This window comes from Centruroides sculpturatus, unplaced genomic scaffold (assembly GCF_000671375.1).
Source record: "Centruroides sculpturatus isolate CEXI.00-Female unplaced genomic scaffold, Cexi_2.0 scaffold118, whole genome shotgun sequence".
NCBI lineage: Eukaryota > Metazoa > Arthropoda > Arachnida > Scorpiones > Buthidae > Centruroides > Centruroides sculpturatus.
The window spans coordinates 1,038,114-1,056,991 of NW_019384377.1; the positions used below are offsets into that span (position 1 = coordinate 1,038,114).

Below are 18,878 nucleotides of genomic sequence, written 5' to 3' on the forward strand. Positions count from 1 at the left end.
GAAGCGGCAATAAAATATTTACTACCATTTTGCACAACATACCTCTGCGAGAGTGGATTTTCAGCCATGACAAACATGAAAACTAAACATCATCACCGACTTCAACTCGAAGATGGCTTGAGACTGAAGCTGACCAAAAAGCAACCAGATTTTACAAAGTTGTGCAAAGAAAATCATGCACATTTGTCACATTAAAATTAAATAACCTTATGTTATTTTCATTATTATTAGAATTTGTATTTTAAAGGTAATAAATGTAAAAAAAAAACTTATTCTATTTATCACTAGCTATCTACCCACAACTTTGCCCGCGTTATATTGAATTTTCTTGTCAGAGTAAGATATTTTCTCGCAGTAAAATGTAGCTTATCTCCAATATGTAAGCTATATGCCAAATTTTATTAAAACCTGTTTAGTGGTTTAGACGTGAAAAGGTGACAGACAGACAGACATTACCTTCGAATTTATAATATTAGTATGGATTAATATGAATTTATGCTATAAGGGGTACGTGAGTTTGAGCTCTTTCTTGAAGTGGTATGCAGGAAAAACTAATTGGGAACCACTGGTCTAAACTGTGAGGATGGAACTCATCTTGGTTGGTGTATGGGGGAAAAGCAAGGGTGGAGATCACTTTTCCATCTGGAGACTTTGACATGATTTTCTTTTTTTTTCCTCTATTTGACAATTACTCACATATTTATATTTTTGCAGTTCAAAGTCCCATTTGATGAAACAAAACATTTTTTTGTTTTATTCTTAAACACTTTGTATGTTCTGGAATCTTATTGTTATATGTAGACTGAATCTGAAGATGGCCGATTAAATTATCCAAGAACATTTGTTTTTTTTTTAAATTAAATTTTGGATTGTAAGGTTATTTGGTATTTTGTTGTATATAGTATTCAGTTTGACATTTCATTTGTTTTAATTCAAATAATCACTACAAAATTCAAGGAATCACTTATTTATTTCTGATTAAACATTTTTTGACCTTTTCATTTCTTTTAAGTGTTTGATCTGATGATGAGACAAAAGGGTCTTGAGAAACGTTTAACTAGAAATAAATAAGTTTATTCCTTGAATTTATACAGCAGTTATTAGAATTAACTTTGATGGAGTCAATAATTTTGAGAAAGGAATTTTGTTTTATCTTTGTTTTATCAAATTGTTTGTTTAATATTTTAGAAAATGATGAATATAACTCTAATTTCTGAAATTAATAACAAAATCTGCTTTATTGGAGCTTGCTCACAGATGTCTTGCAGATATAGGTAACATGGCTATCAAGCTAGTTCATGTTTGTATTGCTTGATACATGCACTTGTACAATCCTCCCTGTAGCTTTCACAGTGGTCTACAAATAAAGATCTGTCAGAATAAGAACTACTTTATCATTTGATGAACTTTTTTGTTAATGTGTAAACTTTAACAATTTATTATACAATTTGTATATAATTTTGGCAAAAACAGAGTTAACTTTTTAGTCAGAAATTTTTTTACATTTTTATCCTTATATTATTTTTTGCTTTCTTTCTTTTTTTAATATCATATTAGGAAATTATTTCTATGGCATTTGTCTTATTTTTAGAACTTCCTTAATTTTGTTGACTCGGTTTCTTATTTTTTTATCATTAAATTTCAAAATTAGGTCAAGAATTTGAATTTTTGTTGATGAAAAAATTTTTTGTGTAAAATATTTCAATTAAATTTTTATTAAATAAGTATCTTTGAAATTTGTAAAACAGTTTAATGGTTTATGAAATAATAATAATAAACTGCCATTTACAGATAAATATTACTATGTTAAAATGTAATTATATTTATACCTTAACTTGTATTCTCTTTAATTAAGCAAATTTTAATTTAAACTACTTAATTCATAAATTAATTGTAAAGTTTAATTCATTTAATATTCATGGAAGATTAATTTAATGATTGAAATATATAATTTTAAGTTTGATTATATTATATTAGAGACAATATATTATAAAAATGAAATAGAAAATGTATGTTTTTTTATATATTATTTTGGTAAAATGTAAATTGACTAATAATATTATGTGCATATAACGTATGTAATATTAGCAGTTATAAAATTTAATTTCTATTTGGTGAATGAGAGAAAGTAGATATTTTAAGTTACTTTTAATTAATTTCTCAAATTAATTTAATTATATTTGTGTTTAGATATTATTAATGTTAATTCTTGGCTAGCAAACATCTTATTAAAAGTTTTATTAAATATATAATTAAAATTAAAATCAACAGAATGCAACTATCAGCTCCTTATTTTCTATTGAAACAGTCTTCTCAAAGAAATTTATACTTTTAGGAAGTTAATTTTTTTTGAATATATGATTAATACTGAAATTCATTGGATTACATATATAAGAGATTCTTCTTCATCATTAATATTTTTGACAGTATTAAAACAATAAAATTAGTACTAGAAAAAATTTAAAATTTTTTATTTTGTTGTTATATTCATATTTAATTATCAAGTTAATGATGAAACATTTATAGGTTAGTATGCAAATTATTTAGATTATTTATATATAAATTGTTCATAATAATAAAATTTCACTTGCATTGATGAAAAAAACAATATTCCTATTTGAATGATAACCTTAATAAAATGAATAGAATAAATAAATAAATTCTGAGATAACTTTTATAGTCGTTATTTGAATATACTGTAAATCAATAAATAAATTATTACATTTGATGTAATTGAAATTGATAGAATGATATTTTGAATTGAAAAGATTAGAATTAAATAAATATCTGAATAAATAATTGTTCTAATAAATTAAACTAACATATATTGAGAGCAAATTACAGTATTTTGAATACATTGATAATTATTACCTGATGCTAATAATTAGTTAATTGTCAACTGACTAGGTTAGTGATTACAAACCTTTTTCTGAAGGTGGTCAAAATTGAATTCTAAATTTAGTGACTTCATATTGTGGGTCAAATATTTGATTTGATAAATTAGAAATAATTTTAAAAATGTTTGCAAATGTTACTTTATTTAACTTTATAATTTATATCGTAAAAATAACAATTAACCCTATATAAGTGAAAAGAAAATGATGTGATTATAATAGGAACAAATATTTCTTTTAATATTATTTATTTGATGATTATTTCTGTATTTGAGATTCATAATTAATGGCCTTTAAGGCTTTTTACAACAATTTTAGGATCTGCTTTTACATTACATATGAAAAGTTTTGAAATCTATCAAATGTTTTGTTATAATTTATGAAAACCTAATAATTTCTTAACATTCAATACAAGTATCTTGAAATCATTGCACAGGTCTTGGGTTTGCCATCATTGGATTATGCTACACATTAATAAGTGAAGAAAAATAGAAGAAATTTTACTTGTAATTAATAAATAAGTAGAATTAATACAACAACGAAGAGTAATCATGTATTGTCATTTGATATTTAGTTTTTATTTAAGCTAGAAAAAATTATTATAAATGGAACAATATTCATAATTATTACAAAATTGGCAAACAAATTATCACATTGGCTCAAATATAACTCAACTCCCAATTTTGAAATTTTTTGAAAAAACTTAGGACCCATATAACAGTATAAGTTGACCTAAACAAACTGCACTAATTTTATTTGCATATAAAAAATTAGCAGTTGCATTAAATTTTGGAAAGTCAATGAAACAATACATTATTATTTTTATCTTCATAAGAACTTTTATTGTCATCATTCCAGTTTTTTATTTCATTGTCATTATGGTCTTCAGCCTAAAAAAGAATGGTTTTTGAGAATTCTTGAAAACATCAAAATTTAACTTACGCAGTAGATATCTATTTCCACAGAACTCCTCAATTTGAAATGCTTTGAATAATATAGTNTTATTGGTCCAAATATGTTTAAAAAAAACATAAATTTTATCATTATTAGTTGAATTTATTAATATTTTTATAAGTCATAGTTATTCAAGTTTAAAGACAACAGCAATATCAATTTGGTTACTTGGACTAACAAATGAACATTAAAACTGCAGCTTCACAATAAAGTTAAAGCAGAAATAGAGCCTATAGTGTGAAATTGAATGACCAAAAGAAACAGATGTAAAGCATTGTGATAGAAAGAATATCAAAAATATAGCCTCAGAAATAACAGACTCAAACACTCGTTTGTTATATATCATTAAAAATTAATTAAATTCACATTGAAAAAAGGTAAGGAATGATCGTCATAGATATGTATCAATGACCTATGTATGTATCAACACACTAATCAATAAGTGCCAGTATAATGTGAATCTCATAATCTGTTGCCTGTCTGTAGATTATCACTTCATGAATAGTTTACTAATGAAGCAAAATAAATATATATATATATCACTCACACTGAAAGGTTAAACATTCATTCACTCTAGATTCTTATCAAAATTCAGTTCAGTACTTAGGATTTCTGTCAAGTTCACACTTCTAATCAATTTTTCTTCCTTTATTTCCTTCATAATGTTTTTTAGAAATTCTAAGTACAGAAGTTTGATATTCTGCCAACAATAGGACATTCCTGCAATAAAAATAAATAGAAATATAATTATTAATAAAAATGCCATTCTAAGGTTATACTTAAGCTTGAAGGCATTTGAAATGGTTTAAACAGAAGTCTTTAAATAATTTGAAATAAAATTATGTTCACTGACTAGTTTATCTTTCAAATTTTTGTAAAAATGCAAACAATGAGAACTACAGGATTTACCCACCTTAATAAATGAAAACGTTTTAAAGAATTTCCAAATATTATTTATTTTTTTGCTGAACACTTAAATTACATATTTTCTAAACAAACTCTGTACTTTATTTTTAAAATTTGTTTATAATTATTATTTTATGTTAAAGGCTTTAATCCAAATGCAAAATTTATTTCATTCAACTTATTGTTAGCTGTATGATACTTAAAATACAAATAAAATATTTTATCCAACAATAAGTGAAATGAAATAAATTTTGCATTTGGATTAAAGGCTTTAACATAAAATTAATAATAATAAACACATTTTAAAAATGACGTTTAGAGTTTGTTTAAGAAATATGTAATTTAATTCAATTCTTGATATGTCAGGAACTTTGAAAATACTGAATTAACTTTCTCAAATCTTGTGGTGAATCAACATAAATAAAAAACACATTTCACTTAGTCCATGATATCAAATATTTTGATTAAAAGACCAAATGTTTTGATTAAAAGAACTGAAATAATTAACTAAAAAGTACTTTTGTTCATATATACATTGATTAGTTCCTCAGGATCAGAACTAAAAGCATGTCTTCTTTGTTTCTGGAGTTATGGTGATGGGTGAAAATAATTTTCAGAATTTTAATGTAGTTGTGAAGGAAGAATATTTGTAAACCTTCCATATGTGCAATGTAAATTCTTTTCAGTACCAGTGAAATTTCTCTCCCATGCTAAGCAGATTATGTTGCAATGATAAAGACAGATGGAAAAATAGAGAGAAATCAGGCATATGTTGGAAAAGCAAAGACACAATACATACTTTAATTAATTAATTAATATATGTCAGCGTAACTGAAAGATATTTAATAAGCATATCACAAAACATCATAAACATGTGCAGTACTGCCAAAGGATGATAGCTTTAGCCGTTTTAACTTCTGATGAGAATTACTAACCAAAATGGAACAAAGTGATACTTTGTCCCATTTGTTTTACACCATAAAACAAAAAAAAAAAATTTTAATTTTGGTAGTCATTATAAGAACATCTAATGCATGCAATGTTTTCGTGCTCAAAATACAAAATATATATACAGTAGAGCATTGTTTATCTGAAAGCTGGTTATTCGAAACGTCTGTTATCCAAAAGCATTCCAGTTGGCAAATTTAAATTTTCGCCAGTGCTGTGGTGCTGCAATCTTTGGCTATGTCTTGGGCTACTCAAATATTTGACGTTTTTGATACTAAATTAACTTCTGAAGTATAATTTTTTATTGTTTTTATATTTTTCAATATATTTATTTTGTTCGTACAAAATAAAAAATAATTTTTTATGATACAATAGTCTTTGTTAGGCTTAACATCGACAAAAATTCAATGCGAAGTGACACACAATGGAGAAAAATTTCAACATGGGATAAATTAATATATTTTTTCGTACATGATTCGTTATCCGAAAAATAAGTTATCCAAACCACCCCAGTCCCCAATTGATTCGGATAAATGACGCTCTACTGTACATTATTACATCTGCAAAAATATAATCTTTTGTATTTGCATCATGAACATTTGAACCAACTGAAGAAGCTTTTATGAGCTTACATACACACCAAATACCCAAAACCAGAAAAAGGAAAAATATTTACTTACTTGTTAATCAAATGTTTTCATCAGTTTATAATGAACATAATCAGGTATTCCATTAGGAAACCAGAACAAGCAATTGAAGCAATACTTAAATATAAAGATTTGAAGTAGTTTGAAGCATGCACATGCACAATAGTATGGTGTTACCAATATAAATTAAAAACTGCAAATGTAAAATTAAATTGCCTGTATGCAGGTTTACAGTAATAAAAACACAAACAGAAGTCCTAGGAGAGTTAAAAACATTCCCTCCATGCTGTAGAAAGTGTATCCCTCTCTTTAAAGTTGACTACCTTTCAGTTTCTGATAGCCTTGCAAATTTCAAGCTCTTCTTACTATTTCAAATGTTCAGGATCTGACATTTAATGTAATAAATGTGCCTCATCAAACTGCATCCTCACGTCACTTTCCAAAGAATATGCTACAAGTGCCATGTTAGACTGTCACATGCATGTTGGTTGAACAATTTGTCTATCATTAGATGGTGCATAGGCTAGTCTACTTTGCATTGTATGGGATCCTTTGTCTACTTCCTTCAAAAACCAGTTTTTGAATTGTACCTCATGGTAGTAGCTGTTGTCTATACCTAGTTCTTTGTTACTTGAATACAGCCTTGACAATCATTGTAGTTCAATTTGGCTTTAAAATACATATGACCGAATGACAAAATGTTACAGGACTGTTTCTTACTTAGATTGTATACATGCTCCTTTAATCTAAAAATGATTCTCTTGGTAATTACTCCAATGTGTACAAATGAGCAGTCCACTCAAGTGTCTTATAACAGAATAGCATACACACCCCAGTGTTTAGTATTTATCTATGGGATCCTTATTATTTATAATTAATGCAAGGTGGTCAGACTCCTCCTATAAACAATCTTGGCATTAGCTACTTTGGCATTTCCTTATAAATGTTTGACATTGCTGTATTGTAAGTAATAACGACAAATCCACCTTCACATTGCTCAAATACAAATTAACCAACTTTAATTTGTATATGTATATGAGCAAAAGTGCTTTTTTTAGTTGATTATTTCAGTTTTTTTTAAGCAAACTGTTTAGTATTTTGGACTATGTAAACTCTGTTTTTATTTTATGTCAGGAACTTTTGCATGACTTTCTTAGAAATTCTTGCATAATTTTTTTACATTTTTCTTTGTCTTTAAGATTTTTTTTATTAGTAGTAAGTAAAGACAATAAGACCTATGGAGGTTCTTAATTATACTGTAGTTGGATAAAAAAAAAACCGTTGTATGATGTCAACATAACTGACACCAGTTTCTGCTGAAAATAGTGTGGAAGTATAACTTAATATAATTGACACCAGTCAGTTCTTACAATATCTAATAACTCAAGTCACATATGTGAGGGTTTTAATCCCTTTTCCATGGGCAAGTATATGACTGTTAGGAGGAGGAAACAGGGTATTAGTCTTTAAATTTCATTTCTAAGACAAGGTTTTTATTCCAAGTTTTGAATCCGTGTCGTATTTGTTATATTTGTTCTGTAAGAGCCAAGTGATCATCATTGCACTATATTGCGCTTACAGAACATACGCAAGGTTTTTAGTTACATTACACACATTAGAGAATTATATCTACACTTCTTACATTGCATCTTCTGTCCAGTACATAGCATATACAAGTATTATTTCTCCAGAGAGAGAGAGAGAAAGAATGAGAGAAAATTCTTAAAGTGGATAAGTTGTTGTTAAATGCCTGAGTTCTACAGAATGGTCTAAAAAGAAATGTTCTGACTGCACATTTTCAACAGAGTTATAAGATTGTTGGGGTATTGAAATGGAAGCAACTTTTATCCACTGTCTTTTGGTAATTCAAACTATGCTTTTTTAATTTTTTTCCCTGTTGAGATGATTCAGTAGATAATGAAAGGATTTAGTCTAAACCAATGGTTCCCAATTAGTGGTACGCGTACCCCTGGGGGTACATGAAATTGCATGAAGGGGTACTCTAAAATTGAAAATTGGTCGATTTAAAATTTAAATGCATGAGATAAAGCAATAAAAAAATAGTGGGTGGACCATCAAAAATTCGGCAATTTACAACATGATGTCAAATGCACACATTCATTTATTTATAACTAAAAATATTAAAACATCAACAGCACACAGCTATATATAACAACTATCCTCTAAAAACCAATGTTGGTGCATTTTCTCCAAAAAAAAAAATACAATATCACAAACGTTTTCGAACATAAAGTTCTTCCTCAGGTGAGAAACGGAAGAAAAATTGAATAAAATTCGATAATATTAATATTCGACTAAAAATATTCTCGAAATTTCATCAAAAAAATGCATTTGTGACAACACCTAAATGAAATTCTTACATAAGAAGAAAAATTGTACAATTAACACAATTTGTTTTCACGAAATTAATTTTGAAAATTTTTGTCACTGTTGCGAATAACTCCACCAACCACCTTCCCATCTCTGACCAAGAGGAATTAATAGACATTTCATGCAACAGCAGACTCAAGAGTTGTTTTGCAGAGCAATCACTAGGTAATTTTTGGGCTGACCTAAAAGACATTTATCATGTCAGCAAAGCGGCAATAAAATATTTACTACCATTTTGCACAACATACCTCTGCGAGAGTGGATTTTCAGCCATGACAAACATGAAAACTAAACATCATCACCGACTTCAACTCGAATATGGCTTGAGACTGAAGCTGACCAAAAAGCAACCAGATTTTACAAAGTTGTGCAAAGAAAATCATGCACATTTGTCACATTAAAATTAAATAACCTTATGTTATTTTCATTATTATTAGAATTTGTATTTTAAAGGTAATAAATGTAAAAAAAAAACTTATTCTATTTATCACTAGCTATCTACCCACAACTTTGCCCGCGTTATATTGAATTTTCTTGTCAGAGTAAGATATTTTCTCGCAGTAAAATGTAGCTTATCTCCAATATGTAAGCTATATGCCAAATTTTATTAAAACCTGTTTAGTGGTTTAGACGTGAAAAGGTGACAGACAGACAGACATTACCTTCGAATTTATAATATTAGTATGGATTAATATGAATTTATGCTATAAGGGGTACGTGAGTTTGAGCTCTTTCTTGAAGTGGTATGCAGGAAAAACTAATTGGGAACCACTGGTCTAAACTGTGAGGATGGAACTCATCTTGGTTGGTGTATGGGGGAAAAGCAAGGGTGGAGATCACTTTTCCATCTGGAGACTTTGACATGATTTTCTTTTTTTTTCCTCTATTTGACAATTACTCACATATTTATATTTTTGCAGTTCAAAGTCCCATTTGATGAAACAAAACATTTTTTTGTTTTATTCTTAAACACTTTGTATGTTCTGGAATCTTATTGTTATATGTAGACTGAATCTGAAGATGGCCGATTAAATTATCCAAGAACATTTGTTTTTTTTTTAAATTAAATTTTGGATTGTAAGGTTATTTGGTATTTTGTTGTATATAGTATTCAGTTTGACATTTCATTTGTTTTAATTCAAATAATCACTACAAAATTCAAGGAATCACTTATTTATTTCTGATTAAACATTTTTTGACCTTTTCATTTCTTTTAAGTGTTTGATCTGATGATGAGACAAAAGGGTCTTGAGAAACGTTTAACTAGAAATAAATAAGTTTATTCCTTGAATTTATACAGCAGTTATTAGAATTAACTTTGATGGAGTCAATAATTTTGAGAAAGGAATTTTGTTTTATCTTTGTTTTATCAAATTGTTTGTTTAATATTTTAGAAAATGATGAATATAACTCTAATTTCTGAAATTAATAACAAAATCTGCTTTATTGGAGCTTGCTCACAGATGTCTTGCAGATATAGGTAACATGGCTATCAAGCTAGTTCATGTTTGTATTGCTTGATACATGCACTTGTACAATCCTCCCTGTAGCTTTCACAGTGGTCTACAAATAAAGATCTGTCAGAATAAGAACTACTTTATCATTTGATGAACTTTTTTGTTAATGTGTAAACTTTAACAATTTATTATACAATTTGTATATAATTTTGGCAAAAACAGAGTTAACTTTTTAGTCAGAAATTTTTTTACATTTTTATCCTTATATTATTTTTNAAAAAATTGTTTTTACTAATTATGTTACTTAAAGTAAAATATTTAAAAAGGAAACTAGTGATAAAATTTAATACTAAATGATTATTGTAATGTTATTAATGATCTTGAATATGTTGTATATTAAATGATGGAAAATTAACAAATGTATAATAATATATCATCGGAAAAAACCCCCTGTAACAAGGCTTAGCTTAATGCAAATAAAAATATTTGAATTGAATTAATAATTAAAAAGTGATTTTTAAAATAAAATCTCATAACAGCCGGAAAAGTTATGTAACTCATTGCTAGATTTTTTTTCATTTTGAAGCTGGGCTGTTTATTAGTGTGTACTTACTATTAGAAGGCAACTATTATTTTTATTCTTTGGGAATTAGGTACAATTATTATTTAAGGGCAACTATTAATGGAATAAATCTGGTAAATTTTCACTTTATTATTATTTGAACAACAATGCAACATTTGACATACTTACATACTATTTCTACATACACTGAAAAGAATTGACTCATCAGTGGTCAAGCAGTTCCCTGAACACTGGGAGTTTGGTCATGGGTTCATGCCTCACTTGGACAGGCTGGCCACATGGAGTTTTACAGATTTTCTCCATGTCTGTAATGCCTAAATAGGGGCCAGTTTTCCTTAAAAAGACCTTCTGGAAGGCACCCTCCCTAGGCAGATTGCCCAAGTGTTGCATTGCCATAACTAAACAAACAAACAAACTGAAAAGAATTTGCACTTTTTCAGTTTACAATAAACCTTATCTTCCTTTAATGGACATATTACTATTGTCTACTTATTATAGAGTCTATTGGTGTAATATTACTTATTACTATTGTTAAGTCACTGTTTATCAGAATAAATACAGTATTTCTTAATAAAAAATAATTTTCTTATTGTATAATGAAATAATGAAAAACATGTAGAATGCTACTGAAACTGACTAATTATATCTATTTCATAAACAGCAATCATATTTCAATTTTTTGAGGCCCTGGAAATAGCTCCTCCCCAAAAGAAAGATACGAAATAAATTTGTTAAGTTAAATCGTCAAGAAAACAAATTATATAAGTGTCAAATCAACGCCATCAGACTTTGATGTTGACGCTCATAAAGAGTAGAAGGAAAAACAAAATTTTAGATATAAAAGAAGAAAATTTAAAATATTAAAGTTAAGACGCAGTTTAGAAAGCAGAACGAAACTAGAAAAAATATCAAAATGAGCGTAGGTGTCATAGTCAACTATTAAACGCAATCAGAGTCTAAAAGATGGTGTCGGATAAATCATCTCCAGCTGACCTTTCCCGCAAACTTTTTGAAGCTCCATTTACACCTGGAGACAGGTGGAAGACCAATTAGAAAACGATGATGTAAAGTCTGTCCAATTAGCAAAAAGCCAATCTCAAAAAACTTATAAAAACACCAATTCCAAGTACAATGGGACTTCTACTAAGATTTCTGCTTACTTACTTACTTACTTATTCTTTATTAGGCACCTTGCAGGTGCATTCCCAGTACTGTATTATATATAGCTGAGAAATATATATACAATTTTTTATATGAAAATATAATTTACAAATGATAAAACCGCTTGACAAATNTTTTCAATTGCTTCATGTATTGAGTTTATATATATATATATATATAAACTCAATACATGAAGCAAAGCTGTAATACCTAGATCTCTAAATTAATAAATAATGATGGCAAATCTATCTTCAGTATAAAATTCACTCCAATCATTAAGCAGAGTACTAGCAGTTTAGCCATATTTCCTCTTAATTAGTATTTGTAATTAATTGATTTGATGAACTTCCAGCTAATTTCAACCAAATGGTTTTATTACAGTTATATCTTCCTTGGCTATTACAGAGCTGATTTTTAAAACATTGCAGATTTACTCCTAAAGTAAATTTAATATATGTTATGTTACAATTTTTATTTGAAATTTCTATGTTTTGTTTATAAAATCGTATTGCCATTTTTTTATTACCAGCATAGAGGTATGAAGGAGTACATGTTGAGAGTTGATATTAGGCACAGAGTATTAGGTGCCCAAATCATTTGCGCATAAAAAAAAATCCAGACTCGCAGGTAGTCGGGACCAAGAACCAAGTCAAAATAAAATCCAAAATGGCGACTCTCTTCTACAAACAGGCAAAACAGACACCTCACCCCAACGAAGTCAGGAGGGGGAGAGTACCACCCACAGTCATTCTAAGAAGTGAACTCTGATCTTAGGACTGAACATGTAGTTTCTTCTATATTTAAATAAAATTTGTAATCTAATTTTGTAAATTTGGGAGTTTTTCAAATATGATGTTAAAACGGTTTTATGTCATTACAAGTGGGTTTTTTTTTATCATTATTTAGTATAGTGTGAGGACCAGAAATTTAGTGTTTTAAACTAAAATTTTTTTTTATAAACTTTATAAAGACGGAACGAGAAAACAGAAAATTAAAAGAGAAAAAGGAAAAATAAAATCAATAAAAACTCGATTTCCACGAATTGGGTTCCTTGTTGAGATGAGTACATTTCTGTGTCACAATTGTGCCACCCGTCCCCTCATTGGACCAAAAAGATCGTCATCGCTCACGAAATCGGAGAAAAGTTCGAAAAAGAGGACTTGATATAAAAGGGCCAGGCATGATGAGTAAGGGGGTGGAAGTTGTTATTGGTGTCTGTGTGTGCACGTCTACCTCCCGCCAAGATTCCGTCAACCAACACCTCCTTCTCAACTACAAGACTAGAAGACCTCAACGGAAATTTTTCTACTCACCTGCAAAGAACTGTTCACCTAAAAAGAACTGTTGGACCTTTTGTGCTGGACTTGATCTCTTATATAACCTAAGGTATTTATCCTGCGCGCACTATTGTACGCTCTCTCTCTCCACGTAAACAAAATGCGCACCCGGTCGTTAATTTGAACTAAAAATTAAATAATAACTGAACCCTACTCATGTAGTTTATGTTCGCATTTTATTCGCTGATGTAAACCTAATTTAGAATATATATAAATAAACGGTTTTTATGTTTAAAACTTCTGGAGTGCAGTTTCTTCCGTTTTTCTCTCAGTTTCTCCATTCCAGGTCCAATCCTCATACCTATCCGCTCGCGCGAACTTGTGGTCTCTGTATCGACCGAAGGATACAGTGGTGTCATCCTGATGGGGTATCGAAGAGATACCGACCCTATGGTCACAATAGTAAACACGTAGAACCGATAAAAATTTGATGTGTAGGGCAGAGGGTGCCACTGCGTGACCTTCGCTTTTTGACCTCACTTTGCTCCTAAACTCTAATGAGGAGAGACATCTTTTTACTTCATTTAGTTAACCGTTTGATCCAACACCCGTGCTGATCTTGGATTTATATTATATCTCGACACTATTGTAAATATTGCATAGCCAATCCAAATTAAGTAAATTATTTGCCTGGATCATTTCTCAGTTAATTTTTTTTGGCAGAACACGTGGTTGAGGTCAACGTGGACATTTTGGACAAGGTAGGATGTGCCACATACAGATTTTAGCCACACCACTAAAGACGTTATATTAGGGTTGTTGTTACATCCAATAACATTATTGTCGGGTTAAACTGTATATTGTTTGTGCAAAATAAAAAAAAAATAATTTCAGACGATACAATAGCCACGATTATTTTTTTCAAAAACAAGAAATTTTTGTTATGCATCAACAAATATTCAACCCTGGCCATCACTCAACAAAAAGAAATTTCGACATTGGATAGGGTATACCTGGATAAGTTAATTTCACCAAAAATGCATCGTGGCCAGCAAAGTTTGAATGATCACGCTCAAAAGCAGCAATACCAAAGAAAATTGGAGAATGAGAACAAGACCCGCTTGAGTGTCAAAGTGATTCTGCTTAGTAGTGAATCTCAGAGACATAGTCTTGTCCCAAATATTGCTTTGCCATTTTACTTGTTTATTATATATCATATTTACTGTTTGTTTATTTACTTATTGATAAAAAATTTAATTTATTTATGTCCATAAGCTTTCTTTAATTATCTTTAATTATATTATAAACTAGCTTACCCGTCGCACATTGCTGCGATCTCAGAAGAAAGGAAATTCAAGCAAACTCGTTATGATAAAATTAAATTTACATTTTATCATTTTCATTGAAACTTATTATTATTATTCATTTTTATCGGGAAAACATTTCAAAGTGTCGTTTCAATTTTATTTATTTATTGGAGTGCTTTGTGGATACACGATATCTTTTGTTTTTCCATCTGGTGCGTACATGAATAAATCAAAAGGTTTTTCGACGCGTGAGTTGGCCACATACAGTTGTCCAAGCGAGAAGCACGGATTCTTTAAATTTAGCCCACATACTCGCAGAGATTGTTAGAAGTGCGATATTCCCTATTTTTATATATATTTTTTAATCCTTCATAATTTTGATTATTTAATTGCTCCTTCCTCTCTTCCTTGGCGTGTTGTGAAATTTCAGATAGTTGGATAATAAACCGTTTTATTGTGATTTGTCTTTTTAAATTATTTTGAGTTGATATTAAAATTTGGAAAAGGGGGATCCCTAGATCGGTAAAATAGGCGAATTTCCTTCTACAACTTCGGTTGTTGTTCATGATACAGTTAAGGCTTTAACAAAGTTTGAGCGATTATGTAATTAGCAAAAAAAAAAAGTTGAAATAAAGTGATTAAACAAAAATTATAACAAATATCATAAATAATAAATGCATATATAGAGATATTTTTTGGAGGGGGAAATGGTCTTCACAATTTGAAATCGAATGAACACACTGTGCTCGAATGCTCGTGTAAACGCTCGCCATCTATTGTAGGGTAAATGCCAGAAACGGGAGTGTATTAAAAAAAAACTTTCCAAAGCTTCATGGCAATCGTACTACGCTACAAACCTTCACTGGAGTATATTAAACAACTTCCCAAAGTTTCACGGCAATCGGATAAACGGTGTGGTAATGCATGAAGGACACACACACATACATTCATTTTTATATATATAGATAAGTTATTTAATAAATGTAATTATTTTTAACATTCATTATTGATTTTGTTGTTAAATTTCTTTCTACTGAAATCAGATGAAAAGTTAAAAAGCAATTTTCTGTATAACTTATATATATTATACATATTATAATACATATAAAATATAAAATGCCGCAGCAACCGATGTACACGCCAAGCTGCAAAATGCCACATTAATCAAACAATCCTGGTAAACTGACCACATCAGGACTCTAGAAGCTTTAGAAATCTACAAATCAGATTTGACAGGCAATTGCATTAACTTTGAAGATGGAAAAAGTATCTCATATGCTGGCGATGTTTTTATGAAAAACTGGGCAATACCAACAGAAATTAGTTAATGTTATTTTTTTTATATGTTTAGTTATTACAGGTATCCCTTAATTAATGTGGTTAAGTAATCCCTCAATGCTATTGTGTATATCAAAAGCACATTAATCAAATATGATTTCTATTTTAAGTAAAGAGAGTTGGTAAAGCTGCATTAATTAAAACTTGTGCCACCTATATTAAGGGATTGCCACAATTAATTTCACACATTAATCAAATTTTGTGTTAACAAGATATACCTGTATATTTGTATCTGTTTTAATTTTATACATTTTATTAGGCAACCAAATCTTTATTTATTTAATTTTATTTTATATAGTTCTGTACATTTCAATTTAGAATGTTGTTGACATGAAGCAGATCTTGTGTAAAATTGAAAACGTTTGTCAAATTTACATTAAATTATTTACCGGATTGTGAAGATTTTGATTGGTGTATTAATTATAGTACAATAACTATAACTAATACACCAGTCAAAACCGTCACAATCCAGTTAACAGGAAGAAGTTAATTTCATTGTATAATAATATAATAATACATATTGTGTTATTAAGAAATTACAAATATTTAGCAGCAGTTACTCAGTTTCCTTCGTAAAATAATACACATTGACAAGATTATTTTAAGAATGGTCAAAATATGTTTGGGGAAGTTGCATGTTGTTTATTATTTATGATTCAGTCACTTTGAAAATGAGAAATAAGCTCTTCCAATAGGTAACATTGCAGATGTGAATGGTTCTGTTGGGACCTTAACAGAGCTGGTCAACCTTAATAAACAAATAATAATATTTAACTGTCCAAAACTAATTTCAACTGTTGTTAAAAATATATCTCAGATAACTGACTCTTGGATTATATTACTAAAAAAAATATTAATATATTGGTAATATTGTATAATTTCTTAAACATTTTTGGAAGCATCCAGAGTAGTTATAAAGCTAAGATCCAGAAGTGACAAGGATTACAACTTTAATAAAAGAAGAAAGCAAAGTTATACATTTAGAATCTTTTATTTCATGTAATATTTATGTTAAATAAAAAATTCTAAATGTTGTAATTATTATTGAATTATCTCCTTACAGTTATTTTTATTAAAGATTATGTTCAAAAAATATTATTTGTAATCATTCTAGTAAAATGCATCCTGTTATTAAATATATTTCCTGAAATATAAAACTATATATTTTTACTGTAATATTGGCAAGTATTAAATTTCAAAGGAATGAATGATATACATAATGTTAATGAATCCAATAGCTTCTGAAAATGGAAGACAAAATTAATCAAACCATTTTTGTGCTTACAAAGTTAATTTGTGTGGAATTCAATTAAAATAAGAGCAAAAGTAAATTTTAGATTTAAGTTAATGATTGTTAGAGAAGAGAAATTTGTAGACTAATACTGCATTTGCCCATTTTCGTTTACCCAAATAATTAAAATTCATTAAGAAAACTCAGGATTATACAGCTTAGATAAATTCCACAGGACCAATCTAAACAACAGAATTTTAATCAAGATTTTAAAATTTTTTTAAATTAACTTTTTTTCTTTTTACACTTCCTAATTAAAATTCTTTTATAGATTAATTTTTAAATTCTTTTTATAAAAAATGTGAAGTAATATCAAAGTTAGCAGATATTTTCTTATACAGGTTTTATAATATAGATTAAGATTTTTTTCTTTTTCTTTGTTTGTTACATAAATATATAAGACTGTTTATTAGTGTTCTTATTAATGACATATATGTTTTTGTCCTCGTGATGGACAAAATTTATTAAAATTGTTAATGAGTCAGATTAATATAATCATTATGTTTCATTAGTTATTTTGATTATGATAAATTTTAAGAGTAATGTTTAAATCTCAAACATAACTGAATTATTTTTTACACTTAGTGGTCCAAGTGACAACCCGTTCTACAGTACGATTGACTCAATGCCTGATATTCGGCCTAGTAGAAAACCAATACCTCTGGTTAGTGAGCTGGTAAGTACAAACACAGAAAATTTTTTAATCTTGTAAAAACAATAAATTATTTAAAAAAGTAAATAAAACATAAAATTGTTGATACTTATAGTTATAATCATGACCATTAAGAGCTTGTATTAGGCCTAGGTAAAGTAGACCCCTTTAGCCATTTTTTTTTTTTTATTGAACAAAGGAAAACATGTTTTTTTATTAATAAAAAGCAGTTTTAAAGATTTTAGTTTTTTAATGAAAATAACATTGATTTTATAGAGATAGGAGCCACTATGGACCCTTATGTTTTCTCTGGGCCTGGGGAAAAATCTTCAGCTTTCGCTCCCTCTTGATTGTCCTGGTTATAATAAAAAATATTGCTCACTTATGCAGCTACTGTCTAATATGATAGTTATATTGGTCTCACTCATTGACGAAATGTTTGAAAAGAACTTTTACTTACACTTTACACCAATTATTCAGGAATAACATACTAAACAGCATTTAAATACAAAAGGTACATGCAAACACTTTTCATGTATCTTTGTCTTCATCAGATAAGAAATTCTTTTTTAAAACAGAAATATCAAACAGAATTTCTTTTAAATCAAAGAACATACATTTAAAATATTTTTTCACATGTACAGTACATAAAACATAAAATCATAAAAATGTTCATTATGTTCATTAAAGATGGTCAGGATCAGAGCACCTAGTACAAACTATAAATAATAAATTTAAAATAATTATTCTATTTATTTTTCTGTTAAACTATGGATAAATATTTTAAAATTGCAGAAATAAATTTTTCAAAAATATCAAAGATTGTTTTATTAAAAATTATTAATAGTTTTTACATAAAACAATGTGTTATATAACAATGTTTTGATATTAACATAGTTATTGCCACATTTTTAATTAAAACACTTTGAACTTATACATGTAAATTTTCTTTGACAATGAATTAGTATATAAGAACGTACACTAACTATATTTATTATAAAGCAAAATCATCAAAAGAAAAAATTACATTTTTCAAAAATAAATTTGATTCATTGATCTTTAGGAAACTACA

At 28.3% G+C, this 18,878-nt stretch overlaps 1 protein-coding gene across 1 annotated transcript in view; it reads left to right on the forward strand.

Moving 5' to 3' along the window:
* LOC111617411 overlaps positions 1–18,878 on the forward strand; it is a 131,317-nt gene that overhangs the window by 100,231 nt on the left and 12,208 nt on the right. Inside the window, exon 3 of the mRNA XM_023358709.1 lies at positions 17,740–17,830. Coding sequence (XP_023214477.1) covers positions 17,740–17,830 — 91 coding nt within the window. The remainder of the gene's footprint in view (positions 1–17,739; positions 17,831–18,878) is intronic.